General features: G+C 47.4%; 1 protein-coding gene across 1 annotated transcript in view; it reads right to left on the bottom strand.

Moving 5' to 3' along the window:
* The window catches only part of ptprga (protein tyrosine phosphatase receptor type Ga), a 144,897-nt gene that overhangs the window by 32,403 nt on the left and 89,789 nt on the right, over positions 1-22,705 (bottom strand). Inside the window, exons 3-5 of the mRNA XM_047026615.1 lie at positions 22,294-22,476; positions 18,276-18,424; positions 5,210-5,305 (exon numbers count right to left, since the gene is read on the bottom strand). Coding sequence (XP_046882571.1) covers positions 5,210-5,305; positions 18,276-18,424; positions 22,294-22,476 — 428 coding nt within the window. The remainder of the gene's footprint in view (positions 1-5,209; positions 5,306-18,275; positions 18,425-22,293; positions 22,477-22,705) is intronic.

Below are 22,705 nucleotides of genomic sequence, written 5' to 3'. Positions count from 1 at the left end.
GAGAGAGAGAGAGAGAGAGAGAGAGGAGAGAGAGAGAGAGAGAGAGAGAGAGAGAGAGAGAGAGAGAGAAGAGAAATGGAGGCAACAAGAGTGAGGGAGATAGAGACAGATTGAGAGCTCATATGTAGTGGAGAGAGTGTGTAATTCTGAGAACAAAACAGAAGCAATCACAAAGCTCTCAGAGGCCTGTTTGAACTGAGATAGAAGGGTCGAATACAGGATGTCAAAGGTCTCTATCTATTCCTCCTCGACAACACACACACACACACTGTTTGTAGCTTAATAAGGAGCCTTTCTCAAACAAAAACACACACAAGAAGACAACCTACATGTACAACAACAACATCAAAACAAAAAGGTTTCATGAAACCGGTGTCGAAAGAAATGCACTAAACATTTGAACATTCAAATGTATTTGATTGAAAACTGCAAGAAAAAAATATATAGAAAATGCTTCAGGCAGTTGATGATATGTGCTACCAGCCGGTGTCTGCAGATGGAGTGTGGACACAATCACTATCATTAGGACTTGCGAAAGTGAGAGGGGGAGGGAGAAAACAATGGCTTTTATATTTTTACCCATTTTGAGAAAAAAAAAGTATGTTAACATTTTCCATGATTAGAAAGGTGCTTGCAAGGTTGGGGTGGGTGAGAGGAGAGTAAAAGGTTTATGTGTGTGTGTGGTGTGTGTCTGTGTGTACTGAATGACACTGTGTGTGTGTGTGTGTGTGTGTGTGTGTGTGTGTGTGTGAGACACTGGTGTGTGTGTCTGACACCGAGTGTGTGTAGGTGTACTGTATGAGATTGAGAGTGTGTATTGTGTAAGAATGATTGTGTGTACGTGTTTGTATTGTGTAAGACTAAGTGTGTGTGTGTGTGTGTGTGTGTGTGCGTGTGTAACAAGTACCATTTCAGGACTAGCAGACCAAGTGGTCTACACTGGAATAAAAGGCTTCTAGCACATGCTGTCTCCCATGGCGACCCTTACAACCTCTTCTCATCCTTCCTACCCACCCATGGTTCCACTCTGTTCTTCAGTGACCCCACCTAAGCCAGTGTCTCTTCCTCAGCAAGCCCCTTTTAGACCCTCTCTGATATATCACCACCGCCTACAGCCTTCCTCAGGCCCCCGCACACCCTCGCCCTGCGTGGGCTATCGTAAATCTCCCACAATCCTTTGTATGAAACTTCCTCCGGAAGCCCTGCGCTCGGCACTTCAAAGCAGAGTTCTTAAGGGCAGGTGAGGCAGGATATTGAATCCCTGAGTCAGCGGCAGAGCTCAGGGTTTTATCTGCATGGCTATGGGTACAGGACTGAGGCAGTGGAGAGAGGGAGGGCGGGAGGGAGGGAGGGAGGGAGGGAGGGAGAGAGGAGAGGAGAGAGAGAGAGAGAGAGAGAGAGAGGAGAGAGAGAGAGGGAGAGAGAGAGAGAGAGAGAGAGAGAGAGGAGAGAGAGAGAGAGAGAGAGGGACGGAGGACAGCTGGACAGGGGTCAAAGAGATGGAGAGAGGGCTGAAGAAAGATAGAGAAAAAGAAGGGCGTGAGCACATTCAAATCTGCTAAAAGTGGAGGAGTGTTCACCGAAAAAGAAACCTTGACACTGCTTATAAAGCTCACATATACCTTGTGTCCATACAATGTTTTGACAATGAAGAGAAAGTCTCTCTTTTTTACACACGACAATTGGTTCCCCCTTTTTGGAAAAAGCTTGCAGTATAAACGTTGCAGTCTATACAATGATTGCATTTACGTGCATCGAAGGCAGGGTTCTCTTTTTTCATAAAGAGAGAGCTGGCAGAAGTAGAGAGGATTAGCAGGAGGCTAAGAGAGGGGCAGAGGAGACAGATACACCGGAGAGAAAGCAGAGCCTGACTGATGGAACGTATAGTTTCATTCCTAATGTTTGTCTCTTTATGCCCGGAGGTCCATGGCAGCCATCCACCCTGTGAAGCCTCAGGGTTACACATCACCACCTCCGACTCTCCCCTCATCTGTCTCTCCCTCTCTGGTCTTCCTTCATCTCCCTTTCATATATCCTGGATCCCTGCAACAGTACTATTTCAGACTGAAAATACTACTAGACTGCTCTTCCCCTTGCATTCAAAAGGTCTAGGCAATAAAGGGAAGCATTCACGCCCTGGTCGTTCAAGGAGACTATTAGCTTGTTACTCTGAGACATTGGAGAGCGGAGGAGGTTGAAGGAGGTGGCGCTCGACAAACGAGGACGTCTCGGCGGCCTGGCACTGGCAACACCTGTGCCGAGCGCTCTGACAGAGCGAGCTGAGAGAGAGCACAGCCACACTGCTCTGCCACTGCGCTCGGGCACTCTGGAACCTTTGCCAACACACCATCTATTCACAGGTAAAAAATAGCCCCTATAATCAGTTAGTGGAAGGCAATTACAGCCACGCATCAGCAGCAGAAAACAAAACCTCTTTTGCGTGATATTTGCTGCGAAGAGCACACCGTCTCTTTCATTTGATGCCTGAGAACGGTGAGGAGTGACGTGTCATTCTTCAGGCTGAAGGATCCCACGCGGTAACTAGGGCGACGGTCAGGACAGGGAGGGAGGGGGGAGACAGAGCGTGACGGCTCCTCCCTTTTCATCAGTGGGCTGATGTGAGAGCACCAGGCCAACAGCACCATAACTGTACCCCATAGCAACCCCAAAACCCCCTCCCCCCATCTCCAACTCACCACTCAAACCACTGGACAAAACTGGAGCAAATATTTCTACGTAATGAGTTCTACAGCTGTGTTTCCTTTCTCATGCTAATGTTGTCTGAACTTGTGAGGGGCCTACAGTGGCTGGATGGGAAGCGGAGTAGTGTTTCACACTCATTGATTTATTTGTGGCGACCCGCCACAATTAAAAAATTGACCGCCACAAATGTATTCACTTGTGTTTTTCAGTTTTTTTTTTTTTACATTTAAACATGGCAAAATAAACCCTTTAATTGTAGAGTTGTGCACAGCGCATCGATTCACTCAGCCCTTTCTTGCCCAGCTTGCGTTCTCTCTCTCTCTCTCTCTCTCTCTCTCTCTCTCTCTCTCTCTCTCTCTCTCTCTCTCTCTCTCCTCTCTCTCACTCTCTCTCTCTCTCTCTCTCTCCCTCTCTTTCCCTCACTACAACGGACAACATCTCTGCTTCCTCCCACTGTACGAGAATGAAGGCAAAAATATCCTGGATACAGGTGCTGCCAGATGCTGGTGATGTCATTTGGAGTCTGCACAGTGATGGGTGGTGGAGCCGCTATATCCATGTCCTGATCGACACTCGCCCCACCCAATCGCAAGCACACACACTAACCTCTTGTTCTATGGTAAAATAACTTAGCAAAAACAGACTGATCAGAAACATTTGCTATGGAAGCAAATCTAAGGAAGTAAATCATTGACATGTTTTGAATTTAAAAGGCATTGAATAATTTATATTTAAATTTAAACACCCCCAAATTTGTTCGTTTTGATTTCACCTCTTTAAAATTGTAATATGAATTTGTTTCAATGTAAAAAAAAATATCTGATCCAAAAATTCAAGGCGAGGTGGAGCATACTACAGAGCAGGAATAACTGAGTCAGACAGGGATCCTCCTAGCCCCATCCCAGCCCTGGAAACAAATACATCTGGAGGAATCTGCCTGCCTGCTGAACGCTGGACCATGTAGGCAGTAAATAAGCCAATAAAAGTGTAATGATAGATGTTACTGGTACAATCTATTTCAATCAGGGGCCCGGCCATGGAGCGTGGCGAGGGAGTGCCGTAAAAGCGAGCCGCGGCCCCCGGGAGCACGTGGAGGGATGATAGAGCCAAATTGTCCTGTACGGCAAACCAACCATGATTTAATTAATGCGTACCTCTCAGAGATGAGAGCAAATCCAATCACGGGGCAAATACACTGCTGTGGGCACACGCACAGTGCTAAAACAAACACACCGGGGCACGCATGAGCGGGGAGCGCGCGTGCTCTCTCCGCAGACACCCGGCTCCTCTCTCGCCGTCTCACCTTTTTTTATTTCTCTCTTCGGCTTGTGCTCTCTCCGCTTCCTCTCTCCCTCCTGCAGCTCTGCTGAACGAGGACCCCTTGGTCGACGGTGTGATCAGGTACTTTTCAGGAGGAAGGTACATCTGTCCAGGGACAGCGTGGTAAACGGGGGGGGTGTTGATGTGTGGGCTGGCACGCTGAGAAGAGAGGCTTCAGGGTTATCACCGTAGAGGGAGGCCTCCCTCTCTAACAGGATAGCTCCTCTTCACGATAACCACCCCCAGGGGACGAGTCTTCCTGTCTGGCCTGCCAGAAACTGGCTCCCTGACAATCAGTTTAGAGGCTGACTGTGTGGTGTGTGTGTGTGTGTGTGGATGTCTGTTCTGTGCACTGCACTCTACTGTTGTTATCTCTGCACCAATTCAGATACAAGTGCACACACACATTCACACACATTCACACACATTCAAACACACGCACAGAATCCCAGAACATCAATTCTCCTGCTTTGTGAAGTCCATTAGTAGCGTTGGTGTGTAAGTATGAACGTTGTACACCGTTGTGCACCTACAGAACACAACACATGCATGTGGCCCTTCTGTGTGCATCTCCGTGCTAACTGAGGGGCAGGGCTGCCATATGACTGAAGCTCAGAGGATGTGAAGGAGAAAGAGAAGGAAACAGACAGGACCTCTGGCTCTGGATGATTCACTGGATCTACAGCACGGCTGCTCTGGACTGGGGCAGACCACAGGCCTATGTAAAGGTGTGTGTCTCTGTGTGTGTGTGTGTGTGTGTGTCTGTGTGTATGTGGGAGAAGGAGCGTTTTAAAGGAAAGGTAATGGGCCAAGTAAAAGGCCACTTACACAATCAATGGCAATCAAATGAAGTTTTAATCCTGCCAATTCAGAGTGATGGAGCCTCCAATGATCCCTCCCTCCCACTGTCGACTCAATGGACCAGCGGAGGATTCATGCCAGCCGCCTGTTTCCACGGCCCTATCCGCACTTATAAAAATACACCCTCGACACCAGGGAGTATCCGCACAGTACTGTACACACCCCCTCATCCTCACCATGCAGCCCAGACAGACTCACAGACGCAGCCTTTGAAGACACAAACAAGCAAAAAAAAAGCGAAAAGGCAGAGGGAAAAAAACCAGAGTAGTCTCCCAGCGCTCCACGTGTGAAAGGTTGACCCCGGGGCCGATCGAGATTCTCTCACCTGAAAGAAGACGGTCATCGCAGCGATGGTCCTTCTCTCCCTGATGGCTGTGCTCAGGCTGTCAAAGTCATCCGAGTTATACATGTAGATCTGCATCTGGGAGGGGGGGAGAGAGGGGGGGGGAGGGGGGGGGCGACAGACGTAATGGCAGGGAGGTTGAGGTGAGAGAAGGAGAGAGAGGGGGAGAGAGAGGGGGAGAGAGAAGGAGATAGAGAGGGACAAAGACAGAGTCATTAGCTGTCCGCTTTTTCTAGGAACAACTTGTGCCACAATGTCTCTAACTTGAATTCCTCACTGTCTGTTTCAAAGCTTGGCACATCTTTAGGATCATTCTTAAAGGGATTCCTGTTAAAACTCGAATAATCCTGACATAATGCAGTACACACGCTTTGGTCTACACAGTGGTGGTCTTTCTACCTCACAAGTGGTAGAGTCCGCTACAAACCCACTGTGGAAAGATGCAGAGCTCAAACCTCTCCGGTTCTCTCTCCGTGTCCTGCAGACCCACCGTGATCCACATCTAGTGTCTCTAGTGAGACAAGCTCACGTCCCTCTCAGCACAGTGAATCTGTATACTATCTCTAAAGAGGACAACATCTCGTTAACCTCTACTGAGTCAATGATAGATGTTGAAAGATGTTTTTTCGAACCCACCTCGCCCACCTCCACCTCCCCCCCCACCCCCAGGCAGACACGGCACCTCCACCTCCACCCCACCACACAGAAGGCACCGGCCCTCCTCATCAGTCTTGTTGTCATGGTGATATTGAGCAGCAGGAGTGAGTCATGCACACATCTTCACATGGTTGGTGAGAGGAGGGTTGAGGACGTTATTCGAGGGGTCTTGAGTGAGAGCGAAGCGCTCAAGTTATCTAATGTGTTCACTCCAGATTGGATCAACACGCCATCGAGACACTGAGGTACACATTGCATCATCATTACTCGAAAGCGTGTTTTATTTTTTGTTTTTTCGAGTGTGGTGTGTGTCTGTGCGTGTGCACGCGTGGGTTTGAGTGAGAGTGTGTGTGATTTATTTCATACAGTATATTAAACGCCCACAAATGCTACATTATAAACCCATAGCAGAAGTATTGGTTGAATACACAGACAGTGCTAAGTATGAGAAAAAAACACCATATAGACACACATGCCTCGTTCTCTGTGTGTATGTGTGTGTGTGTGTGTGTGTGTGTGTGTGTGTGCACGTGTGTGTGTGTGTGTTTACATGCATGCAGGAGAAGTGCTTTAGGGGACACATTCTTCTCCTGCCAAAACCATTTCCTGGCATTTTCTCACCAGATCAACATCGTCAATATTATTCCAGTTGCATTTTCCACGCTTCTGTAATCCTTATATAAAGCTTCATGCACAGCCTCCTTTGATCTATTTGAGAAATAAACACTTCTGTTGCCTCCTAACATAGCCCGTTCAGTGTGTGCTTATGTATTTACAGTGCAGAAAACTGAACTGTAATGCATTCAATGAAGGGATTCTCTTCAGCCAGACAAATGCTAATGCTCATAATAGGGAAATGCAGGACTGACACGCATGCAAATAGACACACATTCATACATGGTAATAACCCCCACACACACACACGTAAACACACATACACACACGTAAACACACACACACAGACCTCCAGCTGGGTGAGTGCGGCGACATCATCAAGACCACAGTGTGGGGCTGCATGACAGGGTTCTCTATATTTGAACTCCTCTGGATTGAGAGCGATGTGTCGCCACTTGCTTTGTATTCTGACCAGGAGAGCAGGGGCCGGCTCTGACACTCCATCCTCATCTGACTGAGGAGGAGGAGGGAGGATGGAGGGAGGGGGGGAGGGAGGGAGGGAGGGAGGGGAGGGAGGGAGGGGGGGAGGGAGGGGGGGAGGGAGGGAGGGGGAGGGGGGGAGGGAGGGAGGGAGGGGGGGAGGGAGGGGAGGGAGGGAGGGGGGGGGGAGGGAGGGAGGGGGGGGGGGAGGGGAGGGAGGGAGGGGAGGGAGGGAGGGAGGGAGGGAGGGAGGGAGGGAGGGAGGGAGGGGAGGGGAGGGAGGGAGGGAGGGAGGGGGGGGAGGGAGGGAGGGAGGGGAGGGAGGGAGGGAGGGAGGGGGGGGGAGGGAGGGAGGGAGGGAGGGGAGGGGAGGGAGGGAGGGGGGGGAGGGAGGGAGGGAGGGGAGGGGAGGAGGGAGGGGGGGAGGGAGGGAGGGAGGGAGGGGAGGGAGGGAGGGGGGGGAGGGAGGGAGGGAGGGGAGGGAGGGGGGAGGGAGGGAGGGAGGGAGGGAGGGGGGGGAGGGAGGGAGGGGGAGGGAGGGAGGGAGGGAGGGAGGGAGGGAGGGGGGGGAGGGAGGGGGGGGAGGGAGGGGGGGGGGGGAGGAGGGAGGGAGGGAGGGGGGGGAGGGAGGGAGGGGGGGGAGGGAGGGAGGGAGGGAGGGAGGGAGGGGAGGGGGGGAGGGGAGGGGAGGGGAGAGGAGAGGGGAGGGGAGGGGAGGGGAGGGGAGGAGGGAGGGAGGGAGGGAGGGAGGGGAGGGGAGGGGAGGGAGGGGGAGGGGAGGGGAGGGGAGGGGAGGGGAGGGAGGGAGGGAGGGAGGGAGGGAGGGAGGGAGGGAGGGAGGGAGGGAGGGAGGGAGGGAGGGGAGGAGGAGGGAGGGGGGCAAGAGGAGGGGGAGGGGGGGAGGAGGAAGAGGGGGATGAGGAGGGGTAGGAGAGTCCTCGTGGTCAGCATACAGGAGCACCTCTGGGCTCAGAGCACAGGCGCACACCTGCAGCATCTACAGAGCTGCAGTATGAGGCAGGGCCTGGAGACAGGAGACCAGTCAGGGTGTTACGCTACTCATTTATATGTATGGAGGTTTTTCTCTCTATCTCTCATTCTGTTGCTGTTAACGTGTCTATGTGTAGCTCTTCATTTTGACAGGGAGTCACAGAGAAAGCTGGACCTGTTTTCAGATGACCTCTCTTTCTGCGGACATGATTGGCTCGAAACAAAGGTGATGTCCTCGGTATGGTGCACTTAGTCTGGAGAGCAGACCAGGATGTGAGCTCATGCAGCTTATCTGCTGCAGATGAGCCTGGCCACCGCACATGCCAACAGATTTCCTTCCAGCATGAAGAGTGCTGGGCCAATCACAACCCTTGATCTGATTAGAGGCGGGTTTAAGACGATGACTGTACATAGGCGCACCTTTGCTGCATGTTCTTAAAAAGCCAGGATGTCGTTTCGTGGCTCTGATTGGTTGTGTCTATCCAATATTATAGAATGACTTCCAAAGGCATTTTAGTCAGCGCCCCTTGGATATCAAAAAAACGATTAACAAACATTTGCGAATTGGTCTGCCGATGGCTATGGTGCACTGGCTTCGCTGCACCGCGTGCAACAGAGCTAGAGCGGTATCTCTCTCTCTCTCCCACACACACACACACACACACACACCCAGAGGTATCCCCAGGTAGGTCACTCCTATATCACACCAGTGAAGCACAGACATGACACCCCATGGTCGTGGTCACAGCAGCTCCTTTCACTCAGCTGACAGGTGACACCTCAGTGTCATCATCATTCTGTCTCTCCTGCAGTTGGTGTCAGGCATTATTGGGGAGCGACACACACACACGCGCACGCGCGAGCACACACAAACACATTGGGATACACATCGACAAACACGTTGATGAACACCTACTGAATGTATTGTGTACTCCTCTATAAACAGGGCTTTGCTGGTCCAACCAATAAAGACAAATACAAAGGAGCCAGTGGAACATTACTGAGTGAATGCTAAAGGCCTGTAATGTGAGCTGTCTTCCCCCTCCCTCTGCCGCGCTCATAGGAAAGCCTGAACAAATATGGAAAGGCTTTAGGACAGAAAGCAGCTGTGTCCATGCATGTCCACTGTTTTAATATGGGTGTGTTTGTATAAATATGCACCTTACTGCCTCACTGACCTGGGGGTAAGTAATGTACTGTCATGTCTTCCTCCCTCTACAGGCCGGGAGAAGGAGAGAGGGGAGAGATAGAGGGACTGAGGTGGAGAGGCAGGTGGAGAGGCAGGGGGAGAGGCAGGGGGAGAAGGAGAGGGGGATGGAGAGAGGGAGGGAAAAGAAGAGGCAGATAGAATGGCAGAGGGTGAGTGAGGAAGAGGGAGCAGAGGGAGGAGAAATGAGAGGAGAGGGAGACGAGGGGAGAGAAGAAGAGGGAGAAAGAGGGAGAGGGAGGAGACTGAGAGGAGAGGGAGGGAGAAAGAGGAGAAAAAGAGGGTGAGAGGAAGGGGAAAGGCAGTAGAAGAAAGAGAGAGAAAGAGAGTCAAGCCGTAGGCCTGTTTTTGTTCCCCAGTATGCGCTTTGAATGAGAGCCCTCCTGCTGCTCCACATGGGGGTCCACTTCTACCCCCTGCAATTACAGCAGCAGCTCAGCTCTGAGTGAGTTGCTCACCAGAGAAAACTGGAACCTGTTATCAAAACCAGAGCAGGTCAGGCTCAGGGTCAAGGTACACGACTAAAAATAGCCCCTTGCACGTTGTCTGGGACTGCCCGAGGTGTTATGTCTGTTCTTGTGATAACACACAACATTCCACCGGCCAAAACAATCGACATCCTTCCCTCACACACATCAAAGTTCCCTAAAGAGGATGTGACACGACCCAGTAGTTACAGCCAATCAGAAGCTTCCTGTGTTGTAAGGACCCATGGTGACAGGGCTAGGGAACTGTCTGTCCCTCTGTCCATGTCTAAACAAACACACGTTTTAAACACCTCTCTCAGAACATCATACATGCTGAGAAACATCCTATAAACATCCTGATATAATAATAAATCACATAAGCATAACACCAAATGAGTTGGAAGCATCTGTAGTGTGCTGTAAAGCATTTAAATTAGTGCTGTCAAACGATTAAAATATTTAATCGCGATTAATCGCATTAATGTCATAGTTAACTCGCGATTAATCACAATTAATCGCACATTTCTATTTCTATCTATTCTAAATGTCCCTTGATTTCTTTTTGTCCCATTCTTTTTTCAAATTTTAATGCTCTTATCAACATGGAAAAGTGGTTCGGATTGCTTCGTGCAAATATTTTTTGTTATTGAAAACAACATTGCAATCGCCTGGCTTTGACGAGGGGGCGGAGAATTTGCATCATCTGTGTGCTTGGCCATCAAGTGGTATTTCAGACTGGACGTGCTGCAATGATAGCTCATTTTACAACGACAAAACACACAGATCACTTTGGTGTTGTCAATCGAACCATTTGGCAACTTTTTAAAAGTAAACTTTCCATTCAGAATCTTATTGGCATCCATTTCGGCGTCTCTCGCTCGCCATCCACTCAAAACGTAAAGTTAACCTACTACCAGAGAATGTCTCATATCCGTAAACGGGCTCTGCTACTACGCTTTAGCCGGATCGCAAGCCAAACAAGTGTGTGGCGTGCCTGTTGTTTTGTGTCCGGTCTAGCTAGATCCGGTGTGGTGTTGTAGTTTTTCTAACTTCGGTAGTTGTTGCAACAGCATGTGAAAAAAAAAAGTTTGCTAGGCCAAAAAGAGCGTTAATCGCGCGATAAAAAAATTGACGCCGTTAATTTGGGTTTGCGTTAACGCCGTTAATAACGCGTTAAACTGACAGCACTAATTTAAATATGTCTTATTGCTTGAAATTTTCGAACTGTTCACTTCAAAAGTTTTTGGGATCAGTGATGAGAATGTATTTAGTCATGTTCCTTAAAGCATCAAAAACAGCTCATAAGGTGTTATGCATGTGTTTATGATGCATTATAAAGTGTTACTGCATAATTATAAGTGTTACCAATTAGTTTCACACAGAGAAAAATGTATCATCCAGGGTCTGTATTTCTCTCAACTTGGGACAGTGTAATTTGCAGGAATTAGGAGCTTAGTGATAACAACTACCTCCGTGGTTAAAACTGTGTAATGAGGAATCGTGCAGAAACAGAACAACTTTCCTCAAACAGAACCCCTATCCTATTTTTCACCAGCGTTATTTAAATGCGTTGGTTCAAAAATATTCCCCTCCTCGGCTCCACAACCATAAAAACCAGTTTCTCCTTTGTGAACATTATGACAGGGAGTCCCAGCATGGGGATTGACGGTGTTTCTGTTCTCTGTGTACAGGAGTAGAGCCCGAGCGCTGCTCGAGGCTGGCTTCACGTTACGGAGCATGACTTCTGCTACGTAAGCCTCACATCTCTGTGTTCCCCTCAGCCCACACAAGCAACTCCCACACGCACCGCGGCGACCGCCCCAATCCCCCCCGAACGCCAGCCCTCGGACCGCACAACATCCCGTGCTTTACAGCAAAGTGGATTCATATAGGGTGTGAAAGCAGGAAGTCTTGACGTGAATGGTAATGTGATGAATCATTTTGGGGCGATGCGTGTGGCATGACCATACATCACGATTCCAGATCCCCAGCCTCTGAGGGAGCGGGGAGACGGAGCAGCGAGGAGCAGCGAGGAGCAGCGAGGAGCAGCGGGATCTCTCCGTCCCTCACAGGGCTGGGTTTGACTGACACGAGCCGTTTATCCAGCTCAACACTTTATCCCTTTAAAACAACAGCCATCAAAGTGAAGAGGGGAGATAAACGAATGGGCCAAGTCCCGAGAGACACTTCCTAAAGATTTCCTATCCATCGCCCCGGTCGCCCCGGTCGCCGGCCACACTAGAGTGGATGTTTGCACACATACACACGCGGGTACACACACACATCCTTATACACAAGCACACGGTCACCATCCACCATTCAATAGCCTCCATACCATCAAAACCCACATACCCCCTTCCTCCCCCCTCAAGAACACACACACACACATACAGTCTCCATCTACCATCCAACTCCCTCCATATCAGCAACCGGCCGTATCCTTCATTTGTGTCCAACAACAGCAGGTGTCCTTCTCTCCTTCTGTGTCTCCGCACACCTCACCTGACCACAAACAAGCCAGTTTACAGTAAGTCTCCTCTTTGACGGGAATGACATGACTGCTGGATCAGACACATACAAAAAAAACTGTTTATAGACTTTGCTGTGCACTCGGAGAGGGTGGAAAGATACGTCTGTGGCTGAGGGCACGTTGAAGACGTGTGGCGCTTGACACTCTTAATATAAATGGTAATAACATTCCAAGCCCTGTGTGACATGCTTGCGTGTAAAAAGGGCTATACAAATACATTTGATTTGATTCCACAGAGCCAGGATTGTAGAGCGGGGTCACACAGCTTCCACAGAGCAGGAGAGTGCAAACATGTACTGTGTGTATTGTTCTATTCTGTATCACCTGTCTGCCAGACTGAGGAAAACAAAGACATACCAGGATAACACAATTTACTGTCTATTTTATAAGAACAGAATGGAAAGACTAGTGCAGCTCTAGTTATAAATGACTTGGCATATGCCTTCCAAGAGGGTCGTTTCGTAAAAACTAGATTCTGTTGTGACATTGAAAACATAGAGTACTAACACGTGATACTGCGCAAAAAGAAAAAAAACAAATGGTTATTGAAACGTTTCGGAGGCTGACAGTGACATCCCAGTGATTTGCCTGTTGCACTAACCTGAAGGAAGGGAGGATGAACTGTCACCGGCTCAGCATGGATATGGTACAAAGGGGAGAGGGGGGAGGGGTCTCAGTGTAGCCATGTCCCTCCTGAGGTGCAGCGAGGCTGGGGAAGGAGCTGTGATGCAAGGCCCCGGGAGATGCCGGATCTGACAGCGTACCACAAGGCTTTGTGGGAACAGACGACAGTATGTACTTCTGTGTCCTTTACAGAGAGCAAATGCTCATCAAAGACTTGTTTTGATGTTGTGTTCTTCACAGCAAGGTCGTCCATAGGGTTTAGGTCCTGTGCATTCCAAGTACTCGCAACGGACATTGAAGAAGAAGAAAAAGAAAGCTCAAATGTAACATTTACACTGTTTGCACTAGCTTTGATCTCCCTCAGCATATTGTATTTACAAAACAGGGCTTAAGAGACGAAAGCGTAATGTACATTCTTGGCTGTGAGATATGCTTAGTGCCAGTGCTGACCTCTAGCAATCCATCTTAAAAACCCAATTGAAATGCATTACATGAGGAATGTTCCAATGTTGGCCCCTGCTTTTTCAATTTCAAGGTATTACTTTTTCATAAAAGCCGCGGAAAATATTGCTATTTGCCAAAACAAAGAAAGGTAGCCTGCATCCGCAACAAGATTATTAAAAATGGTATCAAGCCAGCCCAGAACTGGGACAACATCTATTTGCCCTCTAGGTAGCATTGGGCTTTTAAAGAATGGCTGTGTTTTTCGGTGTCATTGAAGACAGGCCCAGGAAATATAACATTATGTTAGGAATCACACGCCTCCCTATCCAGAGGGAGGCCAATCATAAATAAAAGAAAAATAAATAAAAAAGGAAGCCGGCATGGCAGTCATCAGTTATCTCTGAAGGTTTAATGGAATGTAGCTGGTGAAAGAGGGGAAGGGGGGAGTGGGGCAGAGGAGGAGAGAGAGGGATAGTGTAAAGGATAAGAGAACCAATTCACCATGGCTGGTCTTAAACCCGTGGTCTAAGACTACTAATCAAATTGCAAGCTACTTTGGGCTCGATGTGTTTGGTCGGTTTCTTGCATTATTTAGTTAGCAAAATGCTGATGCCACTCTGGCAAGGGTTAGCCTGGCACTGCAAGTGAGCACATACATACAGTATCAACTCCATGCAATGTTCAGGAGTTTTTTGGAAGCGTTGTATATTCATATCTATAAATGTAAGACACACAAATCTACAGTCAAATGGTAGTACATTCGTAGGGAGAGTCTGGCTGTTGAGCATTGTTATTAATGTGTTTAATTCTGGTGCTGTAAATACTCCACTCATTACCTTAGTGCCATGTGATGCTTACCATACTCATCGAATGCAACAAAAAAATAAACAATCGTTGCATCGTTGCTAAGTAACTCTGTATTCATTATTCTGTTCTATCCTAAATCAAATGTGATGAGCAGAGTGTGATTAAATGTGTGAAGGTGAAAGAGTGGCATTATTTGCAGAGATATCCTGATTCTATGAGGTGTCCTCAGGCTGGTTATGGTATCTAGAGTCCTGTATGTGGTACTTATCTTATGCATTAGAATAGACATGGAACAAGACCCCTGTGATTTACTGGAGAAATGTACATCCAATATCAAACTACAACACCACAACCCTATTCACAATACATAGGAAATCCATATCACTATAGCCTACACACAAATAATAACACCTATGGAAATCCTCCTGACAATCCATCTGATAATTTAGGGCAGTATGCTCTTTCCCATAAGCCAAGGGGTTGATGGGAAAATAAAATTCCATTCATCAATGACATACAGTATCTTATCTGTGATACCTGCAGCACACTGTGTGTGTGTTTGTGTGTGTGTGTCTGTGTGTGTGTCTGTGTGTGTGTGTGTGTGCAGGTGTAGAGAAAGAAGCTGTACGTGTGAGTACATGCATGTGAGAGTGTGTGTGCTATAGGTTTTGTGCATGACTGTGTAAACGTAGGAGCGTGATAGCACATCTTTCTGGGCCCGCCCATGGCCAGTTAATTTCCAGCACCTCTCTTATCTAGGCAGGTGGGTAAAAGCAGGCAGCGCTCGTCGCTGAGCCTGCACTCATTCCTTCATCCTTTCATCCCACCTTTCTCTCCTTTCTCACGCGTAGGCCTGGGAGGATGTGGAAGGCAGGAGGCTTAGCCGGGGTAGACAGGACAGAACGGATAGTTTAGCACCTCCGAAGGGGAGGGGTGGGGGGGCGCGGTGCCTCTATCACCTGCCGCAGGGGGTGCAGAGGGCAAGGGGGGGGGGGGGGGCAAGGCAGTCTGGAACACACCTGAGGTACCTCAGACCGTGTGAGAAGTGTTCACCTTGGCCACGAGGAGTAGCTCAGCTTGGTTTGTTTACTGGTGCTGCTTGCTCTCAGTGTGATGAGCAGGGAAGCGCTTGGATCCAGAGTGTTGTCAAACCGATGCTTAATCTCGCTGAGTCATTGACGAGTCGTAGACAACCCAATTAGAAATCCATGATTCAATCAAAAGATAACTGTCAGTTAGCTGTTGTGATTGGATATAATACTGCCCATGCAGTTCTAGCTCGTCCTTGTAAAAGCAGCTTGATCCTGAACAGATTGAATAAGGATGACAATAATGAAATTTAGCCTAAAATAATAGAATATAAGCAGTCCACATCGAATTTATTTACAAGCCATTAAAACTGTTTTTAAGGTTTCCAGAAACCTCCTTATTGTGATTTCGGGAATCTGGCGTGAGTAATGACTGTGAGTTTGCCAATAACATCCAGTGCAGTACAAGATGCCATACCATATCCTATATTACATACAATTTACTATTCAGCATTTTGAAAGACAAAGAATCACCTGTCACCAGACATATCTGAGAGACTGAGAGAGACAGAGAGAGAGAGAGGGAGGGAGGGAGGTAGGGAGGGAGGGAGGACACAAAAAGAGAGAGAGAGAGCCGTGTCAAATAATCTAACAGAGTTGACGTTGCCTCTGAGTTACAGTTGGAACAACAAGTACTCTACCTAGCAGTAAATCCAAAACACCACATTTGTAACTGGAACTCAACACAGTAACTCACTGTTTGTTAAGTGATACTCTGTCCTGTACTGTAATGTGGATATGCTGATGGAGCGCTGGTGCCTGCCTGTGCCTGGCATATTAACCAGCGCATTACAGTTAAAACAGCAGGTAGAGACTCAGTGGGCCACTACTTAATCATGCCATTCAAGGGCCTTATTAGAGAACAATTACTAAATGGCAAGGCTTGTAAATCATACATCATTCATCAAGTGAATTTTAAGAAATTAGAGCTGCAGATTGCAGCAGCAGGTCTCCTTGGTGGGGACAGCCGGCCTCATGAGTATTCATGGGAGCAGGGTCCAGAATGTTCTAGGCTGGGGAGGGCAGGCTAGGCCGGGGCCAGGGAGAGGCTGGGCCTCAAAGAGCTTGGGTTCTGACGGTTGAGGAAGGCTGGGAAGGGGCAGAGGAGGCTGGGGTCTGTTTGTGACAGGCACAGAGAACAGGCTTGTCTCTGAGGACTCCACACCATGGCTTGCAGCGACATGTTGTCGGCATTCAAGCTGCCTCGCATCACAGAGATATGAGATGCCAGGCTTATCCATTAAACGGTTTTAGAGTTTTGTCAATTTCTCACATTTTGTCTTTCTTTCTCTCGCTTGTTCTTTCATTCCACCTTTCCTTCTTTTCCAGTCCTGTGAGTAACCTCTCCAGACAGGTCAGGATTTACATGCATCATACAACTAAGACTATGTCTACCATAAAACTTGTCCTGTTTCCTAAAGGAGGCCTGACAAAAGCAGACTAGCAAGTGTTTGGGCATCTCACTAGACAACACAGACCACAGCAGTCAACCTCAGGTTCTAACCCTGACACCACTGGCTGGAACTACTCTTGCTTTCCTGTGTGTGTGTGTGTGTGTTGGGATTCTGGATAAAGTATGTTCGACTGAAGATGTTTCCAAACAACTACTTATTAGACTTTTTGGAGTGAATGCCAGGCCGTGCATGCCTACACTACAAATTATTTAATTGCTGGCAAAACAAGTAAACTTCTGAAGCAAGATTCATGTGTCATTCAGCGATAGCAGCCTGCAAGTTCAGGTCAGTTAAGGCGGGGGAAGCAGAGAATCAACTATTCAACAAAACCCTAATACAGATGAACAGATGTACAGATGAAATTCACAGTTTATGTATGCCATTTTCCTGACCTAACTTGGTTCACTATCCAGTGTTCCCTTCATCAGAATTCCATGAAAAACCGAGAGATTGAAAACATTGAAAGAAAGGTTAGTGGAATAGGATACAGACAGAACACTTGAATGCTGTGTTTACAAAATGCAGTGTTTAAAACACTACTATTTCCTCTTAGAACCATTGACAATATAAATTACTTGCTATTGTTCTGGTAGGAAAAAACAGCATCCTATTGATCCGTCCAGCAGTCGATGGTTAAACAGTTTACCCTTCACATTAAATGGTAATGTGCCATCAGTTGGAAAGCTACAATGATGTGTTCAGCCGTCATTAGAGACACATACTCTTAAACACAAACAATCTCAGAACAATTAAGAAAGCTGTAAATAGGAGAGCACACCACATTCTCACATCACAACAGTATGAAGTCAAACATCGTTGACACTTGTATTCATTCTATACATTCTCCATGTTGGCTTACATTACCCACAGTACAATTATACAGCTTCTTCTAATCCAAGCTACTGTATTTACAGCACATCAACTTCGTTATAAAGATGGGGAAAGACCAGTGCTGTGTGTAACATAAGAGAAACTATACATTACATTCACACTGAAGCATTTCAAACTGCCAATCTCAGTTCAATGAACCAAATGTCAAGTAATACATATTCATCGGTGAGCTGAAACAGCACAGCGAGGACTGACATTTCACTGCTCCAGAGAACAACAGGGGCCACACAGACTTGGCTGAAGGTGTTGGGTGAGCTGGACCCTGAGCCTGTTCAGCCACACAGAGAACTCAGGCTTCAGGAGAGAGAAGCAGCCCTCACACATCTGTCCATTCATTACTCTCTGGAGACCTGGCCTCTACATAATGCTGTGTCCAATCGATCCAGCACAGTGCCCTCTGCTCCATTCTGATGGGAGGATGACTCCCTCCTCCTCCTCCTCTCCCTTTTCATCTCTTTCTGTCTATTCTGTACTCGACGGTTTTTCAAGCCTCCTCTCTCTCCGTCCTTCTCTCTTACCCATCCTGTCTCGCCTTCTCTTCATATCGCTTCCCTTAAGCTGAAGCAAGCGATTAATAATGTGAAAGTTCATTTAAAAGAACTCACTACAGTATGGCTGTATCCTTTATCCGATCTATCTGTATTCATTAAATCCATCACATATTGTAAGTAAAGATAAGTGGATATGGAACACAATTTCAGCTCCGTCCCTACACTCCCCTCATATGACCCCCCCTCCCCCCCGCCCCCCTGCCCCCTCCCAACCCCACAACACACACACACACACACACTCACCTCCACTGGGAACCTCCTGCCGCTGATGCTGTGTTCAGAGCCCTCAGAGCCGTTGTTCTGGCCCCAGTGGAACTCCACCTTCTCTGCCTTAAACCTCCCAGGCAGGCCCGCTCCCCTCACAAAGTAGTCATCCTTCAGCATGATGGCCACTGAGCGAGGGAGGAGTAGAGACAGAGAGAGAAAAAGGAGACAGAGAGAGACAGAGAGGGATAAAGCAAAATAAATCAGCATACAGTAGTGTTGTGTTATTTCTCACACACACACACACACACACACACACACACACACACACAGCATACATAAACATGCCGCATGACTTCACTACGGGGCCTCAGAAGAAGGAGGACACGGTGGATTTGAGGACACTTGGTATTGAGGTTGATCTCTGTCCTGCTCTTAAGGGAGATGTGCTGAATATTACACAAGGCCTTTTTACAATGTCTTGTTGGCCTCAAAGCCAAAGTCTCAAACGAGGGGCTAATTTGCTTGGCCAAAGATATCTCACCCCCCCACTGCCACAAATTGCCTTTTCAAATCTTTTGTTATGTTTCACACAGTCTTTTGCTAAAGTAAAGGGAGAACGTCAAGAAGTGGGATTTATTCCTATATTCAACAATTGGTCTCTTAAAAGTCTTACGTTCAATTAACCAACACAACCTTAAATAACTGCTCCCATTGTCAAAAAGATTTTAGACTCGGATTGAATTTCAGAATCACTTCTATTGCTTCTTTCACTGGAGATTTCTGTTCCATTTAGGATAACCACTCAGGCGAGATGAGTGGCCTGGTTTGCCATCTCAAACGCTTCGGCAAAGTCTGCAACTTGAGAAATATCAAACTAAGTACACCTAGTGCTATGGCTGTCTGGAATAGAGGGAATAACATTTCTCAACTCGGAAACTTCTCAGAAGCAGCTGACCCTCCAACAATAGGCTGATTTATTCATTAAGAGGTTTCTTTTTCACTTTAATTTCCTCTTGAAAACATCTTGAGATTGGAGATGTGTTGATCTGGGCTTTTACAAAGTTGCTGGCAATCTGACGGACATTCAAGATGTCTGGAAAATGGATCTTTAGATAACATTGAGCTGTTCATTGTGCCTAAGCCTGTTTCCCTGGCAGACACCATTCAGCCAAGCGATAGCCAAAAGTGGTGGTTCACTCTAAAGGATGCTGAGGGATAAAACCTATGCTTGGATAGTAAATATTTAATTTATACATGCAATTGAATAAAGAAATACACCCACAGATGAGTCACCAGTAAACTGTTCTGACCTCAACAAGGATAGGTGACTACTGGACGACAACACTCATCTTAATGTTGCTGAACTTTGTGAGAGTACGTTACAAGGGTTCAAATGAACTACTGCAATGGCTTAATTAATTAATCTGGCAATACTTCCCCGTGCGGATTTTATTATTTTTTTTGCAAAGAAGATGTGTGTGACTAGAAAGTGAGCAGGAATGACCTGCACTTCTCTCCACAGTCTGCACCTGTCCACAACACAACACAGGTGTGCAGAAGATTCGTGCTTTTAGTGGCGCAAACGCAAGGCCGTCCGCACGCGTGTGTATTACACTACTGTAATACACACATCTTACATATATACACATAATTCATCTTACATATATACACATATCTCACATGTTACACTGCTGTAATACACACTACTTACATATGTACACATATCTCATCTTACATATATACACATATCTCACATATTACACTGCTGTAATACACACATCAGCTTGGATCAGTGTCCCCCACAAGGCTGAAAGAATAACAACAGTTTTCTTATTTTCTTTGTTGCCTTTTGTGGATTCATGGTTCTTATCCCGCATTCAGCACATTGAGAGCGAAGTTAGGCCCTCAGAGCTTCATTAGTGTTTGGAGTTGGTGTTTGGTTGTATTAAAAGAAGGAGAGGAATTATATGCTAAGCTCGAAAGACCTTGGATGGCAGAGAACAAAAACAAAGGCCTTGCATTGTAATAAAGCCTTTATCAATGCAAATATTTCTTCAAGGTCTTAAGTCCTCATGAATTTCTTAAAAGCTTTATTTGATATGATTCTGGAAAGCTCTCCCCTCTCCGTCCCCTTTCACTCACCATCCCTCGCTCTCACCCCCACACACACACCCACACACACATAAAGTCCCAATAAGCTCTTTCCTCTTGGCCGTGAAACATCTTTAATGGTTTTCTGCTTCAAGGTCGAACAGGTCAGAGTTCAGGTGAGGATGTCGCCCTGGAGGAAAGCGAGACAACTTTTAAACATTGATTGAGGCCTTATTATGCAGGCATTCTTAGCCTCCCCTTTCATCTTTACCGCTTCCTTCATCTGCCTCCTCTCCAGGTGATCATTTCACAGATAAAATGCCTAGCTGTCAGTTATAAATAGTGTAGAATGATAAATAATTCATGCCACAACAAGAGGACATTTGTCTTGTTAGCCATGCATTATGTAGCCAGGAGAAGCTGTGCACTGTGTTCCTCCACAGCTGTTGTTTGGGTTAGCAAACCGGGCTGCTGTGTGTGCTGCACCACAAACGGGATAAACTGTGACACTCTGATAATGTCGTCGTCGTCCCCCCCCCCCCCCCCCCCCCCCCCCCCCACTGCCCATGTCACTCCCAAACAGCCTCTCTGAAGCCTGGAGATGTAGCGCTGATGTGGGTCTCACCCTCTGACCCCGAGGCCTTGGATTGAGATAGCTAACGCATGACCGTCAGAGTCCTCGAGGCGTTCCACACGGGCCAGAGGAGAGCATTTCTCATCCTGAGAGAGCTGGGAGCTGGGATCCAGGGTCATGGATTCAGTCCGGAGGGTGTGGAGGGTGTGGAGGGTGTGGAGGGTTTAGAGGATGGGGGGGCTCCCCCTTGCAGATTAAACTGACTTCCATTCCAAACGCGTCCTCCTATCTGCCGCAAGCCGCTCATTCACCCTCCAGTAGAGGGAGAGCAGTCTGAAAGTAGTACTTACCCATACCCTGATGAGTAACAGAGCAGGGAATGGAATTGGCATTGTTCATCCGTTAGGATGAAGGGCAAATGACTTGCCCGACAAACTGTTTCCACGGAATCCTGCAACCCCCCCCCCCTACACTCTCTCTCGTTTTCATTCCAGGAACACCTCGACAAGAACATACATCCATTCAAAGAGTGGGGGTTATTCTATTAGAACTGGGGATATATGGTAACAAATATATTTCCAACTAGCAACATCCTCAAAAATACTGAACAAACCAGCTAGCGATTCTCAGAGAAGACAAGGTTTTACTCAGGTCTGCAGAGTGCTCTGATAATAGAACTATTGTCCCTGCTGTGACTCCTGTCGATACTGATGGCTGCCACCTGCGGCCTTCACTCCCACAAGCATTTAAAGTGCATTTGGAGGCAGAGGGAGAGCACATCCATCTTTGTGACAGAAATATATTGTGAAAAATCCCTTTCTTTGATGGAGACAATCCATGAAAGCAAGGACAGAATGTAGAGACCCACACAGTGCTGGTACTGGTGGGTAGGTTTTCATCTGCTTAATTTTGTTAGTTTCAGTAATGTGGCAACGTTACGCTAACATTGAAAATTCATATTAAAATGTTTTTACATTGTATTAGGTTTCTGTAGGCTGATGTCTCGTTTGCAGACTTTGCACTTGGATGTACTGCAATGCTTTCTTAGCGCTACTTTATCTCTTTTGTTAAACAATTTTAATTTCTACCCCTTCCAAATCAATTAACTGTACATTGCTGTTCATAACATAATAAAGGTCAAAACAGTGTGGATGACAGATGGCTGTTTGCATTCAGTCATTTAGCAGACGCTCTTATCCAGAGAGACTTACAGTAAGTACAGGGACATTCTCCCCGAGGCAAGTAGGGTGAAGTGTCTTGCCCAAGGACACAACGTAATTTTAAACGGCCAGGAATCGAACTGGCAACCTTCTGATTAATAGCCCGATTCCCTAACCGCCCAGCCGTCTGACTCCTGACTGTTGTGGAACCTCCTGCTCGGGGACTCACCTGTCTTGCCAGTGTTCTTCATAGAGGTTTTGTTGGAGGACTCATTTTCAAAGCCATCCAGAGTCAATTCCTGGTACTCTGTAGACACCTTGGTGTCCTGGTCTGCTATGTTAATGGGTGACTGGTTCCTCTCTCGGCATTCTGGGTAGGCGGACGCCCAGCCCTCCTCGGGCCCATAAGTACCTGTGACAGACAAGAACACAAGTCAGTTTCAACGGATACAGTACTCTAACACAGAGAAGGACCTTATATAACCCCAAAACACATCCAGCCTTCTATCCAAGAAGATGAAATGTATCAACTAACAACGATATCTTTGTCCATGAGCTCAGGGAGAGTGTCTTTGCTACATCTTAAGCGGTTTAAAACCCTATCCCTCTTACACTTCCCAAGAAGATAGTCACCATTTGGC

This window comes from Hypomesus transpacificus, chromosome 9, assembly GCF_021917145.1.
Source record: "Hypomesus transpacificus isolate Combined female chromosome 9, fHypTra1, whole genome shotgun sequence".
Classification (NCBI taxonomy): domain Eukaryota; kingdom Metazoa; phylum Chordata; class Actinopteri; order Osmeriformes; family Osmeridae; genus Hypomesus; species Hypomesus transpacificus.
Note: the sequence above shows the minus strand (reverse complement) of the source record. Positions and strands in the feature narration are given on the sequence as shown.